Below are 20,197 nucleotides of genomic sequence, written 5' to 3'. Positions count from 1 at the left end.
CCTCAGTGACACAGGGTCCACTCCTCCATGGCTCCTCACACTTCTTCACTCCCCATGGCACCTTCCTATGTGATCACAGAAGATGCAACACTTGCCCATTCACCTCCTCTCTCCTCACTGACCAAGACCTGAAACGCACCTTCCTGATGTAGCGCCAGGTTTATTTGTACTTCAAAAGAGAAAATGCTGGAAAATCTCAGCAGGTCTGGCAGCATCTGTAAGGAAAGAAAAGAGCTGACATTCCGAGTCTAACTGACCCCTTGTCAAAGCTGACAGTAATTTGCTTTTACTTGTACTTCTTTCAATCCAGTCTGCTGCTGTGTTCACTGCTCTCAGTAAGGTCTATTCTACATGGGCGAGACAAAACTGACTGGGTAACCACTTTGTGGAGCACATCTTTTGAGAATAAGAACAGAAAATCATAAGACATAGGAGCAGACATAGGCCATTCAGTCTGAATCTACTCCACCATTCAAATAGATCATGGCTGATCTAATAATCCTCAACTCAACTTTCCTGTCTTTTTTCCATAACTCTTGATTCCCTTACTGATTAAAACAAAACCTCTCCATCTTAGCCTTGAATATACTGAACAACCCAATCTCTAAAGCCCTCTACAATAGAGAATTCCACAGATGCACTCCCCTCTGAGAGAAGAGATTCCTCTTCATCTCTGTCTTAATTGGGCTACTGTCTATTCTGAGATTGTGCCCTCTGGTCCTCGACTCTCTCTCTCTCAAGGGAGAGCAACCTTTCCATACCTAACCTGTTAAGTCGCATAAGAACTATATGTGTTTCAATAATCACCCTAATCTTCCAGTTGCTTGCCATGTCAATATACCATTGTGCTCTCATGCTAACATTTGGAAATAGACCAGCTATAGTATAGCACAACTCAAGCTGGAGGAACAGAAACTCATTTACTGCTTAGACATTTTAGGACTCAATATTGAGCTCAACAACTTCAGACAATGAACACTGTATTCCGTTTTGATTACACCCTCTTCTTCCCCTCTCTCCCAACTGCCATGTCCCTATCCCCCTAATCTAGAGCCTAGTGCCTGGTTTGCATGGGTCACCTCAGCAGAGCACCTACTTTCCACCATTCATACTTTTGATTAACACCTATTTTGCATTTCTATCACTCTTCCAGTACTATTAGCACTCTCTTTGTCTTTTGCTCTGGACATCTTCACCATCTATTCCATCTGTTCCATTTGTTCCTCATTCCCATTCATCATAGAGTTATAGAATCATAAGTGATGTACAGCATAGAAACAGACGCTCCGGTCTAACCTGTCCATGCCAACCAATATCCCAATCCAATCTAGCCCCACCTGCCAGCACCTGGCCTATATCCCTCTAAACCCTTCCTGTTCATATACCCATCCAGATGTCTTTTAAATGTTGCAATTGTACCAGCCTCCACCACTTCCTCTGGCATCTCATTCCATACACGTACCACCCTCTGCATGAAAAGGTTGCCCCTTAGGTCTCTTTTATATCTTTCCCCTCTCACCCTAAACCTATGTCCTCTAGTTCTGGATTCCCCCACCCCAGGGAAAAGACTTTGTCTATTTACCCTATCCATGTCCCTTATGATTTTGTAAACCTCTATAAAGTCACCCCTCAGCCTCCGACACTCCAGGGAAAACAGCCGCAGCCTGTTTAGCCTCTCCCTGTAGCTCAGATCCTCCAACTCTGGTGACATCTTTGTAAACCTTTTCTTAACCCTTTCAAATTTCACAACATCTTTCCGATAGGAAGGAGACCAGAACTGATTGTCAACAGAATAAAACACATTTTTTTCAGACTCCTTCATTCTGAGGAAGAGCGATATTGCATTTGAAACCTGAATTCTGTTTCTCTCTCCACATACCCTGCCACATGTGCTCAATTTCTCAAGCACTTCCTTCTGGGTGAAGGATACTTGATGTTTCTAATCATGGGGTAAGATTAATCAAGATAGAAACGCACCATGGGAGATGTATGATTATTTCTCTCACTGTGTAGTTGTTTATTATTCGCTGTAGAAAGTGGAAATAGATGGGGAGTACCCTTTATCATAGTGATGATGTGAGTTAGGGCTTGACATTATATCACATCCAAAAACATTATTGTCTGAAACTTTATGAGTAAGCATTGCAAATTGTCTTAATCAATCTTTAAAATCACTGTAAATAAGTTTATTTGTAATATTCATTCATGGGATGAAGGCATCACTGGCTTTATTGCTTGACACCAATTCCTAAAGTCAACAACATTGCAATAGCTCTGGGGTCACATGTGGGTCAAGCCAGATAAAGCATAGCAGATTTATTTGCCTAGGTGGAAGGAATTTAGTGGATCAGATGGGTTTTTAAAACTATCAACAGTGGTTACATGATTGATTTTCAGCCAGCTTTTTAAAATTGATTTTAAAATTCCCCATCTGCCATAATAAGCCTTGAACTTCTGTTCCTGGAACACTTTCTTGGAATTGCTGGATTATTAGTCCAGTGACATTATCACTATACTATTGCCTCCCATTCCTTCACTGCTTAACAGTTGTACAGACATTGGCAAAAAATTATCTTTTCATGGCTGTGACTGTCTTTCTCACAGCTGATTCTGGGAGATTGGTCATACTGGAAGTTATTTAATGGGTTCCCATAAGATGAGAAGGAAAGGGATTACCTAAATCCACCAATGAGCCAAGATCCAACTGGATGTCACCTGAAATTCCAAGTATTAGCTCTGTTCTTCGTCTCACAGTACTGTCCAGAGTGACATTCAAACACAGGACCTTCTGACTCCAAGGCAGGAACACTATCATTGGAGGCAAGAAGGGACAGAACAAGAGGCAAAACTCCTGTCTGCAGCACTTGTGGCAACATGTAATATGGAGTCCCATTGAAATATTGGTCTTGTGTGTAGAAATTACTGGCATCCCGAGAAACTGTGATTGGCCCTTCTTCGATCAGGAGAAAGTGAGCACTGCAGATGCTGGAGATCAGAGTTGAGAGTGTGTGGTGCTGGAAAAGCACAGCCGGTCATGCAGCATCCGAGGAGCAAATTCCTGATTCCTGATGAAGGGCGTCTGCCTGAAACGTCGATTCTCCTGCTCCTCAGATGCTGCATGACCTGCTGTGCTTTTCCAGCACCACACACTCTCGACCCTTCTTCAATCAGTGTTGATTTTATAACTCAGCAACTTGCTGAAATGTTAAGGGCATCGAGAGTCATCAGCAGTTTTTGAAGTACCAAGCAAGTGGCACTGTAGTGCAGAGAAGGGTCTAGAACCCTGAAAACAGATGTCAGGTCAAACAGTTGACATGATCCCACCAATTTCTGGATTTTACTCAGGTAAATTGCTGGTGAATGGGAAAGCCCCACAGAGCTGTTGAATGGCTCACTTAAATACGGAAATAGATAATTGATTGAACCTTTACCTCTGAATTCTAGATATAACAGATTTCCCAAGCTATGTGAAGCTCACTAGAGTCAATACATTGAGAACAAAACAGGCAGACATTGAGCAATGAAGCTAACAAACTGAAAAGCCTCTAAAAGAATGAGAATGAAAGATTTCATTTAAATAGTGACTTTCATGACTGATAGATGTCTCAAAGGCATTTTAATGAAGCAATGTCACTGTTGTAAAATAGATAACATAGCAGCCAAATTGTACAAAAGGAAGACCCCACAAACAGAAAAGTAACAATGATCAAAGCATCTGTTTTTGTGATGTTGATTAAGTGATAAATATAATCATGTTATCATAGATTATGTCTCTTACTCTTCTTTGAAATAACCCCATGGGATCTTCTAAATGAACCCATTCAAGCAGACAAACTTTGGTTTAATGTTTCACCTAGAAGGTGACACCAAAGTTGTAGTTGTCAGTATTGTGCTGGAGGTTCTGTATTTAGTGATTCTTGTGCAAAGCTCTGGAATGGGACTTGAACCCAGAGAATTATAATTCAGAGACTAGTGTTGGCCACCAAACCAATCATAACTGGCACTAAAGTGGTGGAACGAAACCACATAGCTGTAGACCAAACTATGTGAAAGGCCATCTGAAAGTTTGATGTCACTGCTTTAAAAGTGAGTTCCACTGTTTTGAAAATTATTTTGCCTAATTTTAGCCTTCATTTACTTTGATCTGAAAATCCTGCTGTTAGCCTTCTTTGAGCAACTGTACCTGCCTCTTTGATGAGAAGCAAGAAAGCTGTCGCAGTAGCATTAAAATCACCAGCAACACTAGCACAGTCTTCACTTCAGCTCCTCCCCAGGGCAGAATGGATAGATACAGAGACCTAGGTTTAAGGAGGTGAAACCCCCAAACATTAGGTCCACTGGCGTGTGACTGCCAGAGCCTCAGGAAGTTCAAGTTCTCATGGCAGCTCACTGCTGAGATCTTCATCCTCCTGGAATGAGATCTTCTCTCCTGTGGAATACTGTAGATGGCTGTACATTTCCAATGGCCAGAAAGCTGACCTGTCCATTTCTGTGCCTCACCCTGGAATTCATTTCTATCGCAGGAAAAGAAAGCTGCGAATGAGTGTGAGAATTGGATTATGTACAAAGGGTGGAATTTCACAGTGGAGGATATTGAATAGAAGGCATAGATGTGAGGTTAGTCAGGGTGAGTCTGAGTGTTGGCTGTTCTCGTGAAGGTGAGGGGATGTCCAGAGAGTAATGAATTGAGCTTCAAGGTATGTTGTTTGGAGGATTGCTGTGCAAGGAAATACTGGGAATGTCAGAGTGTGGTGCTTGGCATCTGGAAGGGTTATGCCATTCATCTATCCTGCCCTCGTGAAGTCTGGCATTTGCTTGTTGCAAAGGGAGGAGGGAACACATGCTGCTGATGTCCGCAGCTACTTCCATTCACATCTGTTTAGTTTGTGAAGCTGTTCTTTATTTTTTGATTTTGGAAAACAACACTTCACTGCAGTCTCCCAAAGCAGCACCTCAATTTCGGGGAGAGAGAGAGAGAGTGAGACTAGGGAGATAGCTCTCTACTGTCACATTTTCATCCCGTGGTTGTTGTAGCCTCAAGAATCAGTTAACAGTTCTGCCAATCTGACCCCTGTGGCTGTTCCTTTTCGTAGAAATCCTTTCATTGACAGATCTGTGTTACCATCACATGTAGACTCAGTGATTAATTGGGAAACTCAGAATCATGATGCTTACATAAGAGCCATGGAAAAGCTCACTCAATGATAAACAGATTCCTGTTCACTACCATAATCACCTCTGTAAGCCCTCACCACTGTGTGTAAGTCTGTTTAGCTAAATTTCTGCCCTTGGTGTCCAGAGTCAAGTGTCACTCACATTGGCTTGAAGAGCCCAGTGAAAGGTATTAGTGACAAAAACAGAAATTGCTGGGAAAGCTCAGTATCTATGGAGAGAAATCAGAGCTGATGCTTTGGATTGAGTGTCCTTTAGATTTCATGGCCATTTTCATGTGAGTCAGCTCATAAATCAACACTGGCCTGATATGATCTAAACTCCCGACCTTTGTACCATACTCCGCAATAAGTTTAATCTGTATGCAGTTTAATTTGCTCTGGATTAATCATTTACAAAACAGAAGAGCAAAGTAATGAATATTCACTTCCTTCTCATGCACATTGGTAATCTTTATTTTCATCGCACCAGGGAATTGCTGTGTTCTAAAATGCGCTATCTGAAAGGGTAGTGGAAGCAGATTTAAAACTAACTTTAGAAGGGAAACAAACAGAGAATACTGGAGAAACTCAGCAGGTCTGGCAGCATATGTGGAGAGAGAAACAAGAGATAACTTTCTGAATCTGATATGGCTGTTCTTCAGACTCTTTAGCCATAAAGGAACCGACATAAATACTTAATATCACAGAATCAGAGTAATGGAGGGGGGGCGGGGGAATCAGAAATGTCCATCTGTTTCCTCAATCCAAGAATTCCCTGCTGCAAAGGTTGATAGGGCCCTTAACCGTGTCTGACCCATTTCCTGCATTTGTGCCCTAGCCCGTTCCCTTCCCTCCCACAACATTGATAGGATGATCCTCACTTTCTATTCCTACAGATTACTTATCAAAGGATCATAAGCCACTATTACTGTCACCTGCGGCAGGATGTCACCACCGGACACGTATTCACTCCCTCCCCTTCCTCATCAGCATTTCAAAGGGACCATTCTCTTGGGAGACCATGATTCACTCCTCCTCCATTCCCCACAGCCCCACAGCACCTTCCCATAAAGTCACAGAAGATGCAACATTTGTCTGTTTACCATCTCCCTCCTCACTATCCAAGGCCCCAGACACACCTTCCAGGTGAAGCAGCAATTTACCTGCACTTCACTCAATCCAGTCCACTGTGTTCACTGATCACAATATGGTTCCATCTACATTGGAGAGACAAAACACAGACTGGGTGATTTCTCTGTATTACACCTACGTTCTGTCTGTATGAATGATCCCAAGCTTCCAGTTGCCTGCCACTTCAACCCATCACTGTCTCCATTGATACTGCCAGAACTGTTGAGCTTTTCCAGCACTTTCTGCTTTTGTTTCTGTGTTTGGGAAGTTTGGTGGAATTGTTGCCCAGTATTCCCTTGCTCTAGCGGAATTTCCAGTGGTATTTGACAAGATGTCACAAACAAAGATGTTGCTCACAGTAGGAGTTCATGATGTAAGGGTAATGTACTTGCCTACAGAGAAGATTGGCTGGCTGACAGGAAACAAAAGTCTGCATAAAAGAATCATAGAGTCAGAGAGATGTACAGCATGGAAACAGACCCTTCTATCCAACCTGTCCATGCCGACCAGATATCCCAACCCAATCTAGTCCCACCTGTCAGCACACCCGGCCCACATCCCTCCAAACCCTTCCTATTCATATACCCATCCCGATGCCTTTTAAATTTTGCAATTGTACTAGCCTCCACCACATCCTCTGGCAGCTCATTCCATACATGTGCCACCCTCTGCGTGAAAAAGTTGCCCCTTAGGTCTCTTTTATATTCTTCCCTTTCCACCCTACCCACCCTAAATCTCTGCCCTTGAGTTCGGGACTCCCCCACCCCAGTGAAATGACCTTGTCTGTTTACCCTATCCATGCCCCTCACGATTTTATAAACTTCTATAAGGTCACCCCTCAGCCTCTGACGCTTCAGTGAAAACAGCCCCAGCCTATTCAACTCAAATCCTCCAACCCTGGCTACATCCTTGTCAATCTTTTCAGAACCCTTCCAAGTTTCACAACATCCTTCCAATATGAAGGAGATCAGAATTGCACGCAATATTCCAAATGTGGCCTAACCAATGTCCAATACAGCCTCAACATTACCTCCCAACTCCTGTACATAATACTATGACCAATAAAGGAAAGCATACCAAACACCTTCTTCACTATCCTATCTATTTGTGACTCCACTTTCAAGGAACTATGAACCTGCATTCCAAGGTCGCTTTGTTCAGCAACACTCCCCAGGACCTTACCATTCAATGTGTAAGTCCTGCCCTGATTTGCCTTTCCAAAATGCAGCACCTCACATTTATCTGAATTAAACTCCATCTGCCACTCCTCAGCCCATGGGCCCATCTGATCAAGATCCCATTGTAATCCAAGGTAACGTTCTTCGCTGTCCACTACATCTCTAATTTTGGTATCATCTGCAAACTTACTAACTATATCTCTTATGCTCACATCCCAATCACTTATATAAATGACGAAAAGTAGTGGACCCAGCATCAATCCTTGTGGCATTCCACTGGTCACAGACCTCCAGTCTGAAAAACAACCATCCACCACCACCCTCTGTCTACCTTTGAGCTAATTCTGTATCCAAATGGCTAGTTCTCCCTGTATTCTATGAGATCTAACATTGTTAACCAGTCTCCCATGGGGAAGCTTGTGGAATGCCTTACTGAAGTCCATACAGATCACCGTCCACTGCTCTGCCCCCATCAATCCTCTTTATTATTTCTTCAAAAAACTCAATCAAGTTTGTGAGACATGATTTCCCATGTGCAAAGTCATGTTGACTCTCCCGAATCATTCCTTGCCTTTCGAAATACATGTACATCCTGTCCCTCAGGATTCCCTCCAACAACGTGCCCACCAGCGATGTCCAGCTCCCTGGCTTGTCCTTCCCACCCTCCTTAAACAGTGGCACAATGTTAGCCAACCTCCAGTCTTCTGGCACCTCACCTGTGACTATCGATGATACAAATATCTTAGCCAGAGGCCCAGCAATCACCTCCCTAGCTTCCTACAGAGTTCTAGGGTACACCTGATCAGGTCCTGGGGATTTATCCACTTGTATAAGTTTTGAGACATTCAGCACTTCCTCATCTGTAATATGGACATTTTTCAAGATGTCATCATCTATTTCCCTACATTCTATATCTTCCATGTCCCTCTCCACAAGAAACACTGATGCAAAATACTCATTTAGTATCACCCCCAACTCCTGCAGCTCCACACAAAGACCACCTTGCTGGTCTTTGAGGGGCCATGTTCTCTCCCTAGTTACCCTTTTGGCCTTTAATGTATTTATAAAATCCCTTTTGATTCTCCTTAACCATACTTGCCAAAGCTATCTCATGTCCCCTTTTCGCCCTCCTGATTTCCCTCTAAGTATACTCCTATTGTCTTTATATTCTTCTAAGGATTCACTTGATCTCTCCTGTCTATACCTGACAAATGCTTCCTTCTTTTTCTTAACCAAAACCTCAAGTTCTTTAGTCATCCAGCATTTCCTATACCTACCAGCCATTCCTTTCACCCTAACAGAAATATACTGTCTCTTGTCCATCATTATCTCATTTCTGAAGGCTTCCCATTTTCCAGTCATCACTTTACCTACAAACATCTTCCCCTAATCAGCTTTTGAAAGTTCTTGCCTAATACCGTCAAAATTGGCCTTTCTCCAATTTAGAACTTCAACTTTTAGATCTGGTCTATCATTTTCCATCACTATTTTAAAACTAATAGAATTATGGTTTCTGGCCCCAAAGTGCTCCCCCACCTGCCCTGCCTGATTTCCCAAGAGTAGGTCAAGTTTTGCGCCTTCTCTAGTAGGCACATCCACATACTGGATCAAACAAATTTATTGTACTCACTTAACTCTCCATCTAAACCTTTAACAGTATTATGGCAGTCCCATTCTATGTTTGGAAAGCTAAGATCCCTACCATAATCACCCTGTTATTCTTACAGATACTGAGATCTCCTTACAATTTCCCTCTGACTATTAGGGGGTCTGTAATACAATCCCAATAAGGTGATCATCCCCTTCTTATTTCTCAGTTCCACCCAAATAATTTCAATCCTTCTGAGCAGCTCTAGCAATTCTCCCTGCCAGTATGTTAGTCCCCTTCCAATTTAGGTGCAATCTGTCCTTCTTGTACAGATCACTTCTACCCCAAATGAGATTCCAATGATCCAAAAATGTGAATCTTCTCCCATACACCAGCTCAGTAACACATAAACTCTCCCTGAACTCCCATATCCAACAAGAAGAAAATATCATTCTACTAAATGCAATTTTTGCTTCTTCCAATTTACAGACACAGAAAATAACACTGTCTTATTCCTCCACAAAACATGGCTCCAGGCTAACTTAATATTTATGGCTTATATTTTTAAGTTTAATCAAGAGATATATCTCAATAAAACATATAATAAAGAGAGAAACCACTCTACTCACTACTACAGACTTCCAGCAAGGCCACATTTAAAACTATTCAACTTATCTGTTTCTGTACTGAGACCTCTCCCAAACAGGATCCTCCAAGATTGGTTGTGAATTTCACAGTTAATTTTCCCAGATGCACTCCAAAGTCCAGCGATACATGAACTTAAAAAGCAAAGGTGGTAAGTATGCAGGCTCACTGCTGTCAGTTAGCAGTGTGAGTTCCTTTCTCTTTCTCTCTCTCCTGCACTGCCTGACCATGTGCTGCCTTTGTCTGTTCTTCTCCCTTTTAAAAGTGCTGATGTTTTGACTTTTTGTTTCTCCAAAGTTCCAAAATAATGCAACAGCATATAAAACAGTAATTGCTACTCCTGCAATTCAAGGAAATCACCTCCAACACCTAAAATACCTGAAAAAACGAGCAGCCTGTTAGAGCCAGAAATGTTTCCTGTCCTCCATCTTGGATTACCATTGAATCCCTCAGCTCGTGTTTAGATTGCCAGAATGTGACAGTGAGATTCTGTAGGAGTCTGTATTGGGACCTCAACTTTTTACAATTTACATCAATGATTTGGATGAAGGAACAGTTGCTAAATATGTAGATGGTATAAAGACAGGTAACAAAGTAACAAGGGTAAGGCTGAACTATTTGCAACAATCTTCAGTCGGAAGTGTCGAATGGATGATCCATATCAGTGTCTTCCAGTGGTCCCAGCTTTTCAGCTAATTCAATTTACTCGACACAATATGAAGCAACAGCTGAAGGCATTGGATACTGAAAAGGCTGTGTCCTGAAACTATTCTAGCAATAGTACTGAAGACATGTTCTGCAGAACTTGCCACTCACCTAGCTAAGCTCTTTCTATGCAACTGCAAAACTGGCATCTCCTTGTAATGAGAAAAGTTGTCTAGATATGTCTTGTACATAAAAATACAGGAATCCAACTCAATTCCACCAGTCTACTATCGATCATCAGCAAAGTGATGGAAGGCGTCATCGACAGTGCTATCAAGCAGCACCTGCATAGCTATAACCTACTCACTCATGCCCAGTTTGGGTTCCGCCAGGGCTGCTCAGTTCCTGACCTCATTACAGCCTTTGTTCAAACATGGATAAAACAGCTCTATTCCAGAGGTGATGTGAGAATGACTGCCATTGACATCAAGGCTGCATCTGACCAAGTGTGGCATCAAATCGCCCTGAGCAGAACAGGAGTCAATGGAAATCAGGGGGAATCTCGGAGCTGATTCACAACATAAAATGTTTGTAATGTGTTTGGAGGTCAGCTATCTCAACTCCAAGATATCTCTGCAGGAGTTCCTCATGGTAGTGTCCCAGGTCCAACCACTTTCAGCTGCTTCATCAATGTCCTGCCTTCCATCATAAGGTCAGGGAGTGTGAATGTTTGCTGATGACTTCACAATGTTCAGCACCATTTGTGATTTCTCAGATACTGAAATAGTGCATGTCCAAATGCAGCCAGAGCTGGGCAGTCATTTTTCAGGCTGACATGTGCCACACGTGCCAGGTAATGACAATCTTTAACAAGAGAGAATATAACCATAGCCTTTAACATTCAATGGCATTAACATCACTAAATTTCCCACTATCAACCTCTGGGGCTACCATTGACCAGAAACTGAACTGGACTAACCATATAATTGCATGTTCCATTTACAAGATGCACTGAAGTAATTCACCACAACTTCTATCAAAGCCATCTAAGGAACACCACCACCTGCAATTTCCTATCTAACCCACATACCATCCTGACTTGTGAATAAATGATTGTTCCTTCACTACCAGTGAGTGAAAATCCAATAACTCCCAATGCACCAAATGGTCTGCAGGTGTTCAAGGAGGCATTCCAGCATCACCTTTACAAGAGCAACTAGGGATATGAATAAATGTCAGCCCAGCCAGCAATGCCCACATCCCATGAATTAATTTTAAAAGTAGTCCCTCCATTAAGTACTGGAATTAGAAGTTTATTCCTTTTAAAGGCAGTTAGAAATTTCAGGCAATTGTGGAGATCTAGAATAACAATTTGCTGCTGTTCTTGTGTATATCCTTTTCTAGCACGTCACAGTAAGTATCTAATGGCCATGAGAAATTGTTCACTAATGTCCATAATAACATTACCTATAATAACTAACTAATTTTTAATCCAGTACCAATCACAGTGACAACAATAACTCAAGGAACTGGACCAACTGAACCCGTGGGGACAGGGACAACTACCATTACTGCAAAGACACCATCAAAGACCCCACCAACAGGTACAGATGGCAGCTGCAGTTGCATAGTTGGACAAAGACACAGTGCTGTCACTGGGAAGAATATTGGCTCACCTATTGTCAGTGATTTCTCTCACTGTTATCTCCTCCAGTCCAAACATCCTCTGAGATATCTGCACTCCTTCAAATCTGGCCTCTTGCCTAGCCCTGATTTAAATTGTTCCACCATTGATTGCCATGCCTTTAGGAACTTGGACCCTAAGTTCTGGAATTCACTCCCTAAACTTCTCCATCTCTCTACTTTTCTCCTCTTTTAATATGATCTTTTAACTTTTAACTATTTGACAAAGCTTTCTGACCTACCATCAATTTTTGTTTGATAATGGTTCAGTGAAGCACCTTAGGATGTTGATAAATGGTATAAATAAGTGCATAATATAGCATTTCATATTAAGTTTGAATACAACATATTTTGTTTTGTAAAATGATCTTAAATCTGAACAAAGCCAACTATGAAGGTATAAAGGGCAGGTTGGTGCTGGCAGATTCGGAAAATGCACTCAAAGGTTTGATCGTACACAGGCAATTTTAAAAATACTACAAGATTTACTACAGATATACAGTAGTTCTCCTATACTGTGCATTACTAAATGCGATTTGTCTGTAACATGATTTGCTGTGAGTTCCCGTTCGCTGTTAGGCAATTCTCATCCTCAGCACTAGGTTTTGCAGTATGTGGTCGACTGGACTCCACGTCAGCATCATATGATCGGTCAACTCATGCGCTTTGTCATGAAGAGCTTCGTGAAATGTTTGTGTTAGTGGACTTGGAAAAGCATCGAGAAAATGTCTCTACAGCCTGAGGACAGAATGCTGGGACCAATCTGTTAATTTAAAAACTTAAAAGAGTCATAGAGTCATCCATACACATACCACCCTCTATGTGAAAAAGTTGCCCCTTAGGTCTCTTTTATATCTTTCCCCTCTCACCCTAAACCTATGCCCTCTCATTCTGGACTGCCTCACCCCAGGGAAAAGACTTTGTCCATTTATCTTATCCATGCCCCTCATGATTTTATAAACTTCTATAAGGTCACCCCTCAGTCTCCGACGCTCCAGGGAAAACAGCCCCAGCCTATTCAACCTCTCCCTCTAGCTCAAGTCCTCCAACCCGATAACATCCTTGTCAATCTTTTCTGAACCCTTTCAAGTTTCACAACATCTTTTGAGATAAGAGTGAAATTTCACTGGAATTGACTAACAGTAAAAGGACAGTGTTGAGGTGCAGTTTGAAACTTGATTGTTTATTGTTTGTGCTAAGAGCTTTTTTTCTCTTTTGTTTAAAAGATATGGTTAGATCTTAAAGGTTATCTGCATACTCATGTGATTCTGTTTCAGTGACTAATCACTATGGTAACCAACTGCAAAAAAAGTATCAGTATATGGTCAGTCAGCTACTCAGGGTGGTCAGAGTCAGGAAACTCTGCACATAGTGGGTGAGGGAGAGAAAGGTGGGTGGCATACTGTTACTTCTGGTGCATGTGTGGAGATGTCCTGAGGGGATGAGTAGGCTGTGAAGAAGAGATTCAGGGTTAGTCAGGGTCAGATGTTAGCGAGGTTGAGAGTGAGTGGCGAAGATGTTGCAAGAAATGGTGGGTACAGTAGCAGAGTTAGAGTGAGTGTGAGGTATCAATGACTCTCACTGGCAGAGTGAAGAAGGTCATTGATCTTCTTCCTACATTCTGTGCATTCGTTCAGATGGTTGAGACTGCACTGGCTCAGATGGTGACCCTGGTTCAGGTTGGCTTGGTTCCAGGAGAATGGTGTCCTCTGTTGGCCTGGGAGAAAAGGACATCCTGCCTTAGTATCACACCATGCCTATCAGCAGCATTTCCACAAAAAAAGACCCCAATTTTCCATTGTCTGCAACATCCAGGGCCAATGTCAGGAACCATGCAGAGCAGCTCTGGACCATCAGCTCTTGTCTTAAAGATAGTGCTGCATCATGGATGTTGGTCAATTCTGGGATATCCAGAAAGTGGTGAGCTGTTTTGGAAATGGCATGATATGATGGTGCTAGGATGTGTGAGAGATCCGCCAAAGGATGGGGTAGGTAATAAATCAGGCAGGTTTTGTAAAGCAAGGTGATAGATGTCACCAAGTATCATGATGTGAGACCCTCTGAAAAGCTTGACAAAACTGACACCTAGCGAAAGAAATTAAGATTCAGCCCTTGGTCTATCAAGGCAATGTTATTCTGGGATCTGACTTGTGCAGTGTTGCCATTGGATGGGATCAGAAGACTGGCTCAAATGATCTGCTGCCAATCGAGAGCAATCAGTTGCAGATTCTGATGAATTACACTATACAGTACTCCAGTAGGTCAGTTACAACAGATCAAAATTTACTTAGACTGTGCTATTGTTTATGTTAGGCTAATGACTATTTTTGTTTCAATTTTTAATGGCATTTTTGGTGGCTTGCCCCACCCTGTTTTTCCCATAGACCCCATTATTTCTATTGCACGATTTTCTATACACAGCGTTGCACAGGAACATAACTATGGTGTTATGGGAGAACGACCTGTACCTTCTTCTAAGGCACAAGCAGCCCAAAGGAAAAGGGAAATCAACAGTGGGTAATGGAAGAGGTTAACAATTACATTAGATCTAAGGAAGTGGCTTGTAAGAACATTATGGCAAACTTGTGGTTTGGGAGCAGTTTTGGACCAAGCAAAGGAGCTAAGAAACTAATCAGGAAAGGGGAAAGAGCAAGCTGGTGAGGAATGGAGAGGAAGACAGCAAAAACCTCTTCTTGGTATCTGAAATGTGAAAGATTAACTCAGACAAATGTGAGTGCATTACAGGTAGGGATAGGACAATTTATAATGAAGAAAAGGAAATGGCAGAGAAACCAAACAGTTACTTTGCATTGATCTTCAAGTTACAAAAAATCTCTCAGAAATACTAGATGACCAAGGGTCCCTGAGGAACTGGAAAAAAAAGTGTTAGTAAAGAGGTAGAACTTGAAAAATAAGTTAGATTTGGGGTTGATAAATCTCCTAAATTTGATAAACTTCATCCCAGAGTGTTGATGGAAGTGATTGTGGATTCTATAGATTGTGGAAACGTTCCTGCTGATTGAAAGATGGCAAATGTAATCTCACTATTTAAGGGAGAAGAGGGAGACTGGAGAACATCAGACCAGCTGAAAATATTAGAAATTATTATAAAGGATGTGATTACTGGACATTAAGAAAAGAAAGGCAAAATTGGGCAGAGTCAATGTGGATTTACAAAAGAGAAATCATATTTGACCAAGTTGTTGCCGTTTTTTGATTATCTTAACTTGTTGCAGAGATTAAAAAAAAATCAATGGATGTGATATATTTGGATTTTCAGAAGGTATTTGATAAGGTTCAACACAGGAGTTTAGCAGATAAAATTATGGGATTGGGACTTATATACAGGAATGAGTTGGGAGGGAAAATAGAGAATAGAAATAAACGTATTATTCTCAAGGTGGCAGGCTATTACTAGAGAGTGTACTGCAAGGGTCAGTACTGGGTCCACAATCTATATAAATGATTTGGATGTGGGGATAAATTGTGGTGACATCAAACTGTGTGAGAACTTGGATTGTGAGGAGGATGCAAGAGGCTTCAAGGGAACTTGGGTAGGCTAATGCGGTATAACATAGCAGATGGAATATAATATGACTAAGTCTGAGATTATTCACTTTGGTTGAAAAAACAACAGAAAGGCACAATATCTCCTAAGTGTTGAGAGGTTGGGAACTGCAGTGGTCCAAAGAGATCGAGGTGTCCTTGTTTGTGAATCACTAAAAGCTAGTATGCGAGTGTACTAAGCAATTAGAAATGCAAATGGTTTGTAGGCCTTCATTTCAAGAGAATTTCAACGAAGAAATAAAGGTGTTTTGCTGTAGTTGTATAAGAAATTGTGAGCAGTGTGTACTTTGGCCTCCTCATATACTTGGACATTCTTGCCTTACAAGATGTTTGTCAAAGGTTCATCACATTAATTCTTATGAGGAGAGATTGAGGAAAGTGGGTTCCTTAGCATTCCTTTGTGTTTTGTAAAGTAAAAGGTAACCTCATTAAGACTTATAAAGTTCTTACAGGCTGTAACAGGATGGATGAAAAGAGAATGTTTTGTATAGCTGGTGGCTTCGGCATGAGGAGATATAATCTCAAGATAAGGGGCAGGCTATTTAAGATTGAGATGAAGAGGTGTTTCTTCATTCAGAGCATTGTGAATATTTGGAGTTCTCTACTCCACCAACCTATGGAATAACAAACATTCAGTATATTTAAATTGGAATTCGGTAGGTTTCTTAAGGTTGGTAACTTTAAGGGATATAGTGATAGCATGGAAAAGTGACATCGAACAAGAAGTTCAGCCATGGTCTCAATGTACGTTGGGCTGATTTGATGGGCTGAATGGCCTACTGCCATAGCTCTGAAAAGTTGTTTGATATACAGAAAGTAAGTGCTCTTTTCTCATCCAGTATCAATGTTGCTTTCCCTTTACATTGGTGTTTCTTGTGAATTGTCATGATAAGTGAAAGACAAAAATGTTTTTAAAAGTCTTTTTTCAACAATACTCAAGATGCTGTAATTTGGTAAACATGCAGCAATTCACTGGAAGGGTTTGCACAATTTTAAATTTTGATTTAATGCACTATTGACACTTACAAAGTTGTATGATGTCAAACACATACTTTGAAACAGAGGGGGGATCTTTGGTTGAACACTAATCGCAAACCCACCCTTTATTCACCTAAACATTTATTGATTATTTTCTGATGATTTAACATTTACTTTCCTGGTTGTTAATGTGAGCTAATTTATAATCCAGCACCCGTAACTGTGAAAACAACAACACATGGAAATGGAACACCAAAACCACCCACTAAACCTTCCGGAACTGGGGCATCAACTCCATCAAAGACTCCTCCTCGACCCCCAGGATCCACAACAGCAAAGCCCCCTGGACATGGGAGTGATGCTACAGGTAGGATTCTGAGGGTCAGCAATGCAACTGTCCATTCAACTAAACCCTTCAACAGTCATGGCAAAAGCCACCCACCTAATCTCATGGCACTAAGCTACTAAATACCAATAACTGTGAGCCTTCCGCAGTTTATTCAGTAAGCCAACCAATGGGTCAGGAACTGAACCAACAGCTAAGTTCACACTGTGCTGACTCCCACACTATCATAGTTTGGGAATTCCTATTTATAAAGATCACAATAAAGTTGTCACAGTCCTTGTCACTTGCTGCTTGTCCCCACCCAAGTTGTAATTCTAGTAGTAAATGAGTCCAGACCTCATTTCCACATGGTTCTTTATTTCTGGGCTCATTTCTCATTTCTAACTGACAAGCTGTCAGGGGCAATTTATAAAGAATGAAACAATCTATGCAACAATACTATGCACAGATGCTGCCAGACCTGCAGAGCTTCTCCAGCAATTTCTGATTGTTTTGTTTCAGATTTCCAAGGTATGCAGTTCCTTGCTTTATAACGACATGTATTTACCTAATGGCAATGAGCAATAAAGTGAATGCAGCAGAAATATCTGGCAAGTCAGAAGGGGAAAGGTTAAAATGAGCAAGTGCGAAGGTTGAGAGGTGAAGAGATGAATAGAGGGATTTCCAGAAAGTTAGGTGGAGACAGCCGAAGACATGGTGAAGGGGGACAAAGAAATTGGAGTAATTTTAAAAACTATTACAGAATATAGAAGTAGGCCATTTGGCCCATTTTACCTGTGTCAGCTCTCAGCAGGAACATTCACTAGAGACCCCATTTCTGGGTTGCTCTGGGGAGGGTCGGTGTAGACTTGTTGGGCCAAATGGCCTGTTTCCACACTGTAGGGATTCTATGATTTCTCTGTCTTTTCTCTGGAGCCTTGCAAATGATCTTATCTTATTGTCTTTTCAAAGGTGTAATTGATCCTGGTCCCACCACATTCTCACACAAAGTGTATTCCAGATCCTAACCACTCACTATGCAAAAATGATTTTCCTAGTATCATCATTGCCCCTTTACCAATCACCTTAAAACATTTGCTTCTGCTTTTCAACCCTTTCAGCAAAGGAATCAATTTCTCTCTATCTATCCTGACCCAACCTCTCAAGAGTGTGATACTGGAAAAGCACAGCAGGTCAGGCAGCATCCGATGAGCAGGAGAATCAATGTTTCAGGCAAAAGCCCTTCATCAGCCCCTCTTTGAATACATCCATCAAATCACCTCGAACATTGGAAAACAATGTTTTCTGCTCACTCTCAAATGCCTTCATACCCTTAAGAGGAAAAAGCATAACTTCACTGAAAAAAACAGCTATGGACAACTAAAAGAGATAACAGACCACATAAATCTAAAAGAAAGGGCTTACAAAATTGCAAAAACAGCACAGATCCCACTAAATGGGAAAGATACAAAGACAATAAAGGGCCAAAAAGCAACTTATGAGATTTACTAAAAGGAATTATGAAAGGAAATGTACTGGGGCGTGAAAGTCAGTAAGAATGATTTTTCAGTTCATTCACGGGAAAGCGGGTGGTCAGAAGCAATGTTGGCATATTAAAAACTGAAAATGGTGCTATTGTCAATGACTATGGTGAAATGGCAGATATATTGAATAATTACTTTGCCTTAGCATTTATAGTAACAAAAGAGGAAAGTTTGCAGGAAGACCCAATGAAATTAATAAAGAATCAGGAACAACAGCTAATAAAATTAATGTATGTAAAATGTAGGAATGAGTAATTTAATGAAATTAAAGAGGGACAAATCCCTAAACACTGATGGTTTCTATCTGAGGTTGTTAAAGGAAATAGAAGAGCACATGTAGGAACTCCCTAGATACAGGAGTTATCCCTCCAAAACCCAGGAACTGGGGGCAAATTACTGCTGGGAAATTAGTTGAGTGTCAGGTGACAAAAGGTAGGGCTAATGGGTAGGTACTCAAATTAGCAGGATGTCAACAGTGGTGTCTCACAAGAATCGGTGTGGGCCTCAATTATTCATTGGATAATGGCACAGAAAGTCATATATCCAAATTTGTGGATGACACAAAGTAAGGCAGCATCACAAATAGTATAGATGATTGTATAAAATTACAAATGGGTATTTATAGACTAAGTGAATGGGCAGTGTGGTGCTGGAAAAGCATAGCAGGTCAGGCAGCATCCGAGGAGCAGGAAAATCAATGTTTCGGGCAATAGCTCTTCCATTCTTGATTTTCCTGCTCCTCAGATGCTGCCTGACCTGCTGTGCTTTTCCAGCACCACACTCTCGACTCTGATCTCCAACAGCTGCAGCCCTCACTTTCGCCTAAGTGAATGGACAAACTGTGGCAGATGGATTTCACTGTAAGAAAATGTAAGGTAATCCATTTTGAACTGATAAAGGATAGATCAGGATACTTTCTAGAAGATATAAAGTGGATGGCAAAAGAGACTTGGGGTCTTAGGTATATAGATCATTAAAATGTCTCCAATAGGTGCAGAAAATAGTCAGGAAAGCTAAGGGAATGCTGGCCTTTATATCTAGAGGAATACAGTTCAAGATGTAGAAGTAATGCTGCAGGTATACAAACCCTAGCTAGCACCCCCCCCCCCCCCCCCCGGCTCCCTTACAGACCTGGGCACCTCACCTGAGGATGGATATTTTGGCCTTGGAGGGAGCACAATGTAGGTTTAAAAAAAATACCTGGACCTCAGAGGTTTAGATATGAGGAGAGATTAAACATATTTTTCTCTAGAATTTAGAAGGTTAAGGGGTGATCTGATTGAAGTCCTCAAGATATTAAGATGAAAAGAAAGGGTAGGTAAAGATAAATGGTTGGGGATTCTAGAACTAGAGGATGGAGACTTGGAATTAGGGCCAGACCATTCAAGTTAAATGTTAGGAATCAGTTCCATACGCAAAGGGTGGTCTTCTGCAAATAGTAGTGGATGCAGGATCAGTTGTTAATTTTAAGTCTGATGTAGATAAATTTTTGTTAAGCAAAGGTATTAAGGAATATGAGTCAAAGGCAGATATATGGTGTTAGGCCACAAATCACATTGAATGATGGAACAGGCTCCAGGATTGAATGGCCTACCTATGTACATATATCCTTCTAAAACTCTGGCGCTTAGAACAGGACATGGTATTATAGTTAAAATTGAAGAGGTGTTTAAGGGGTTTATTCTAATTATTTGCCTTTTTACTCTCTGCCCCTGTTTATAAAGCCCAGGATCCAGTATGCTACTTTAAACCAACCAACC

At 41.4% G+C, this 20,197-nt stretch overlaps 1 protein-coding gene and 1 long non-coding RNA gene across 9 annotated transcripts in view; one reads left to right on the top strand and one right to left on the bottom strand.

Annotated features, from left to right (window-relative positions):
• Positions 1-20,197, top strand: part of LOC122558087 (cadherin-related family member 5) — a 67,091-nt gene that overhangs the window by 27,702 nt on the left and 19,192 nt on the right. For 3 of the 8 annotated variants that reach the window (XM_087996454.1, XM_043706407.2, XM_087996455.1), the window contains 2 exons: positions 11,837-11,944; positions 16,780-16,935. The exons of 2 other annotated variants lie outside the window; for them this stretch is intronic. In XM_087996454.1, the coding sequence (XP_087852580.1) occupies positions 11,837-11,944; positions 16,780-16,935 (264 nt within the window). The remainder of the gene's footprint in view (positions 1-11,836; positions 11,945-16,779; positions 16,936-20,197) is intronic. 3 more of the 8 variants (XM_087996452.1, XM_087996456.1, XM_087996451.1) reach the window with 2 other exon arrangements.
• The window catches only part of LOC148146875 (uncharacterized), a 46,358-nt gene continuing 38,118 nt past the window's right edge, over positions 11,958-20,197 (bottom strand). Inside the window, exon 3 of the long non-coding RNA XR_015760144.1 lies at positions 11,958-13,740. This is a non-coding gene — a long non-coding RNA (uncharacterized LOC148146875). The remainder of the gene's footprint in view (positions 13,741-20,197) is intronic.

Source organism: Chiloscyllium plagiosum, unplaced genomic scaffold (assembly GCF_037043375.1).
Source record: "Chiloscyllium plagiosum isolate Xiang-an unplaced genomic scaffold, Cpla_swu_hap1 HiC_scaffold_18, whole genome shotgun sequence".
In the NCBI taxonomy this organism is placed as follows: domain Eukaryota; kingdom Metazoa; phylum Chordata; class Chondrichthyes; order Orectolobiformes; family Hemiscylliidae; genus Chiloscyllium; species Chiloscyllium plagiosum.
Note: the sequence above shows the minus strand (reverse complement) of the source record. Positions and strands in the feature narration are given on the sequence as shown.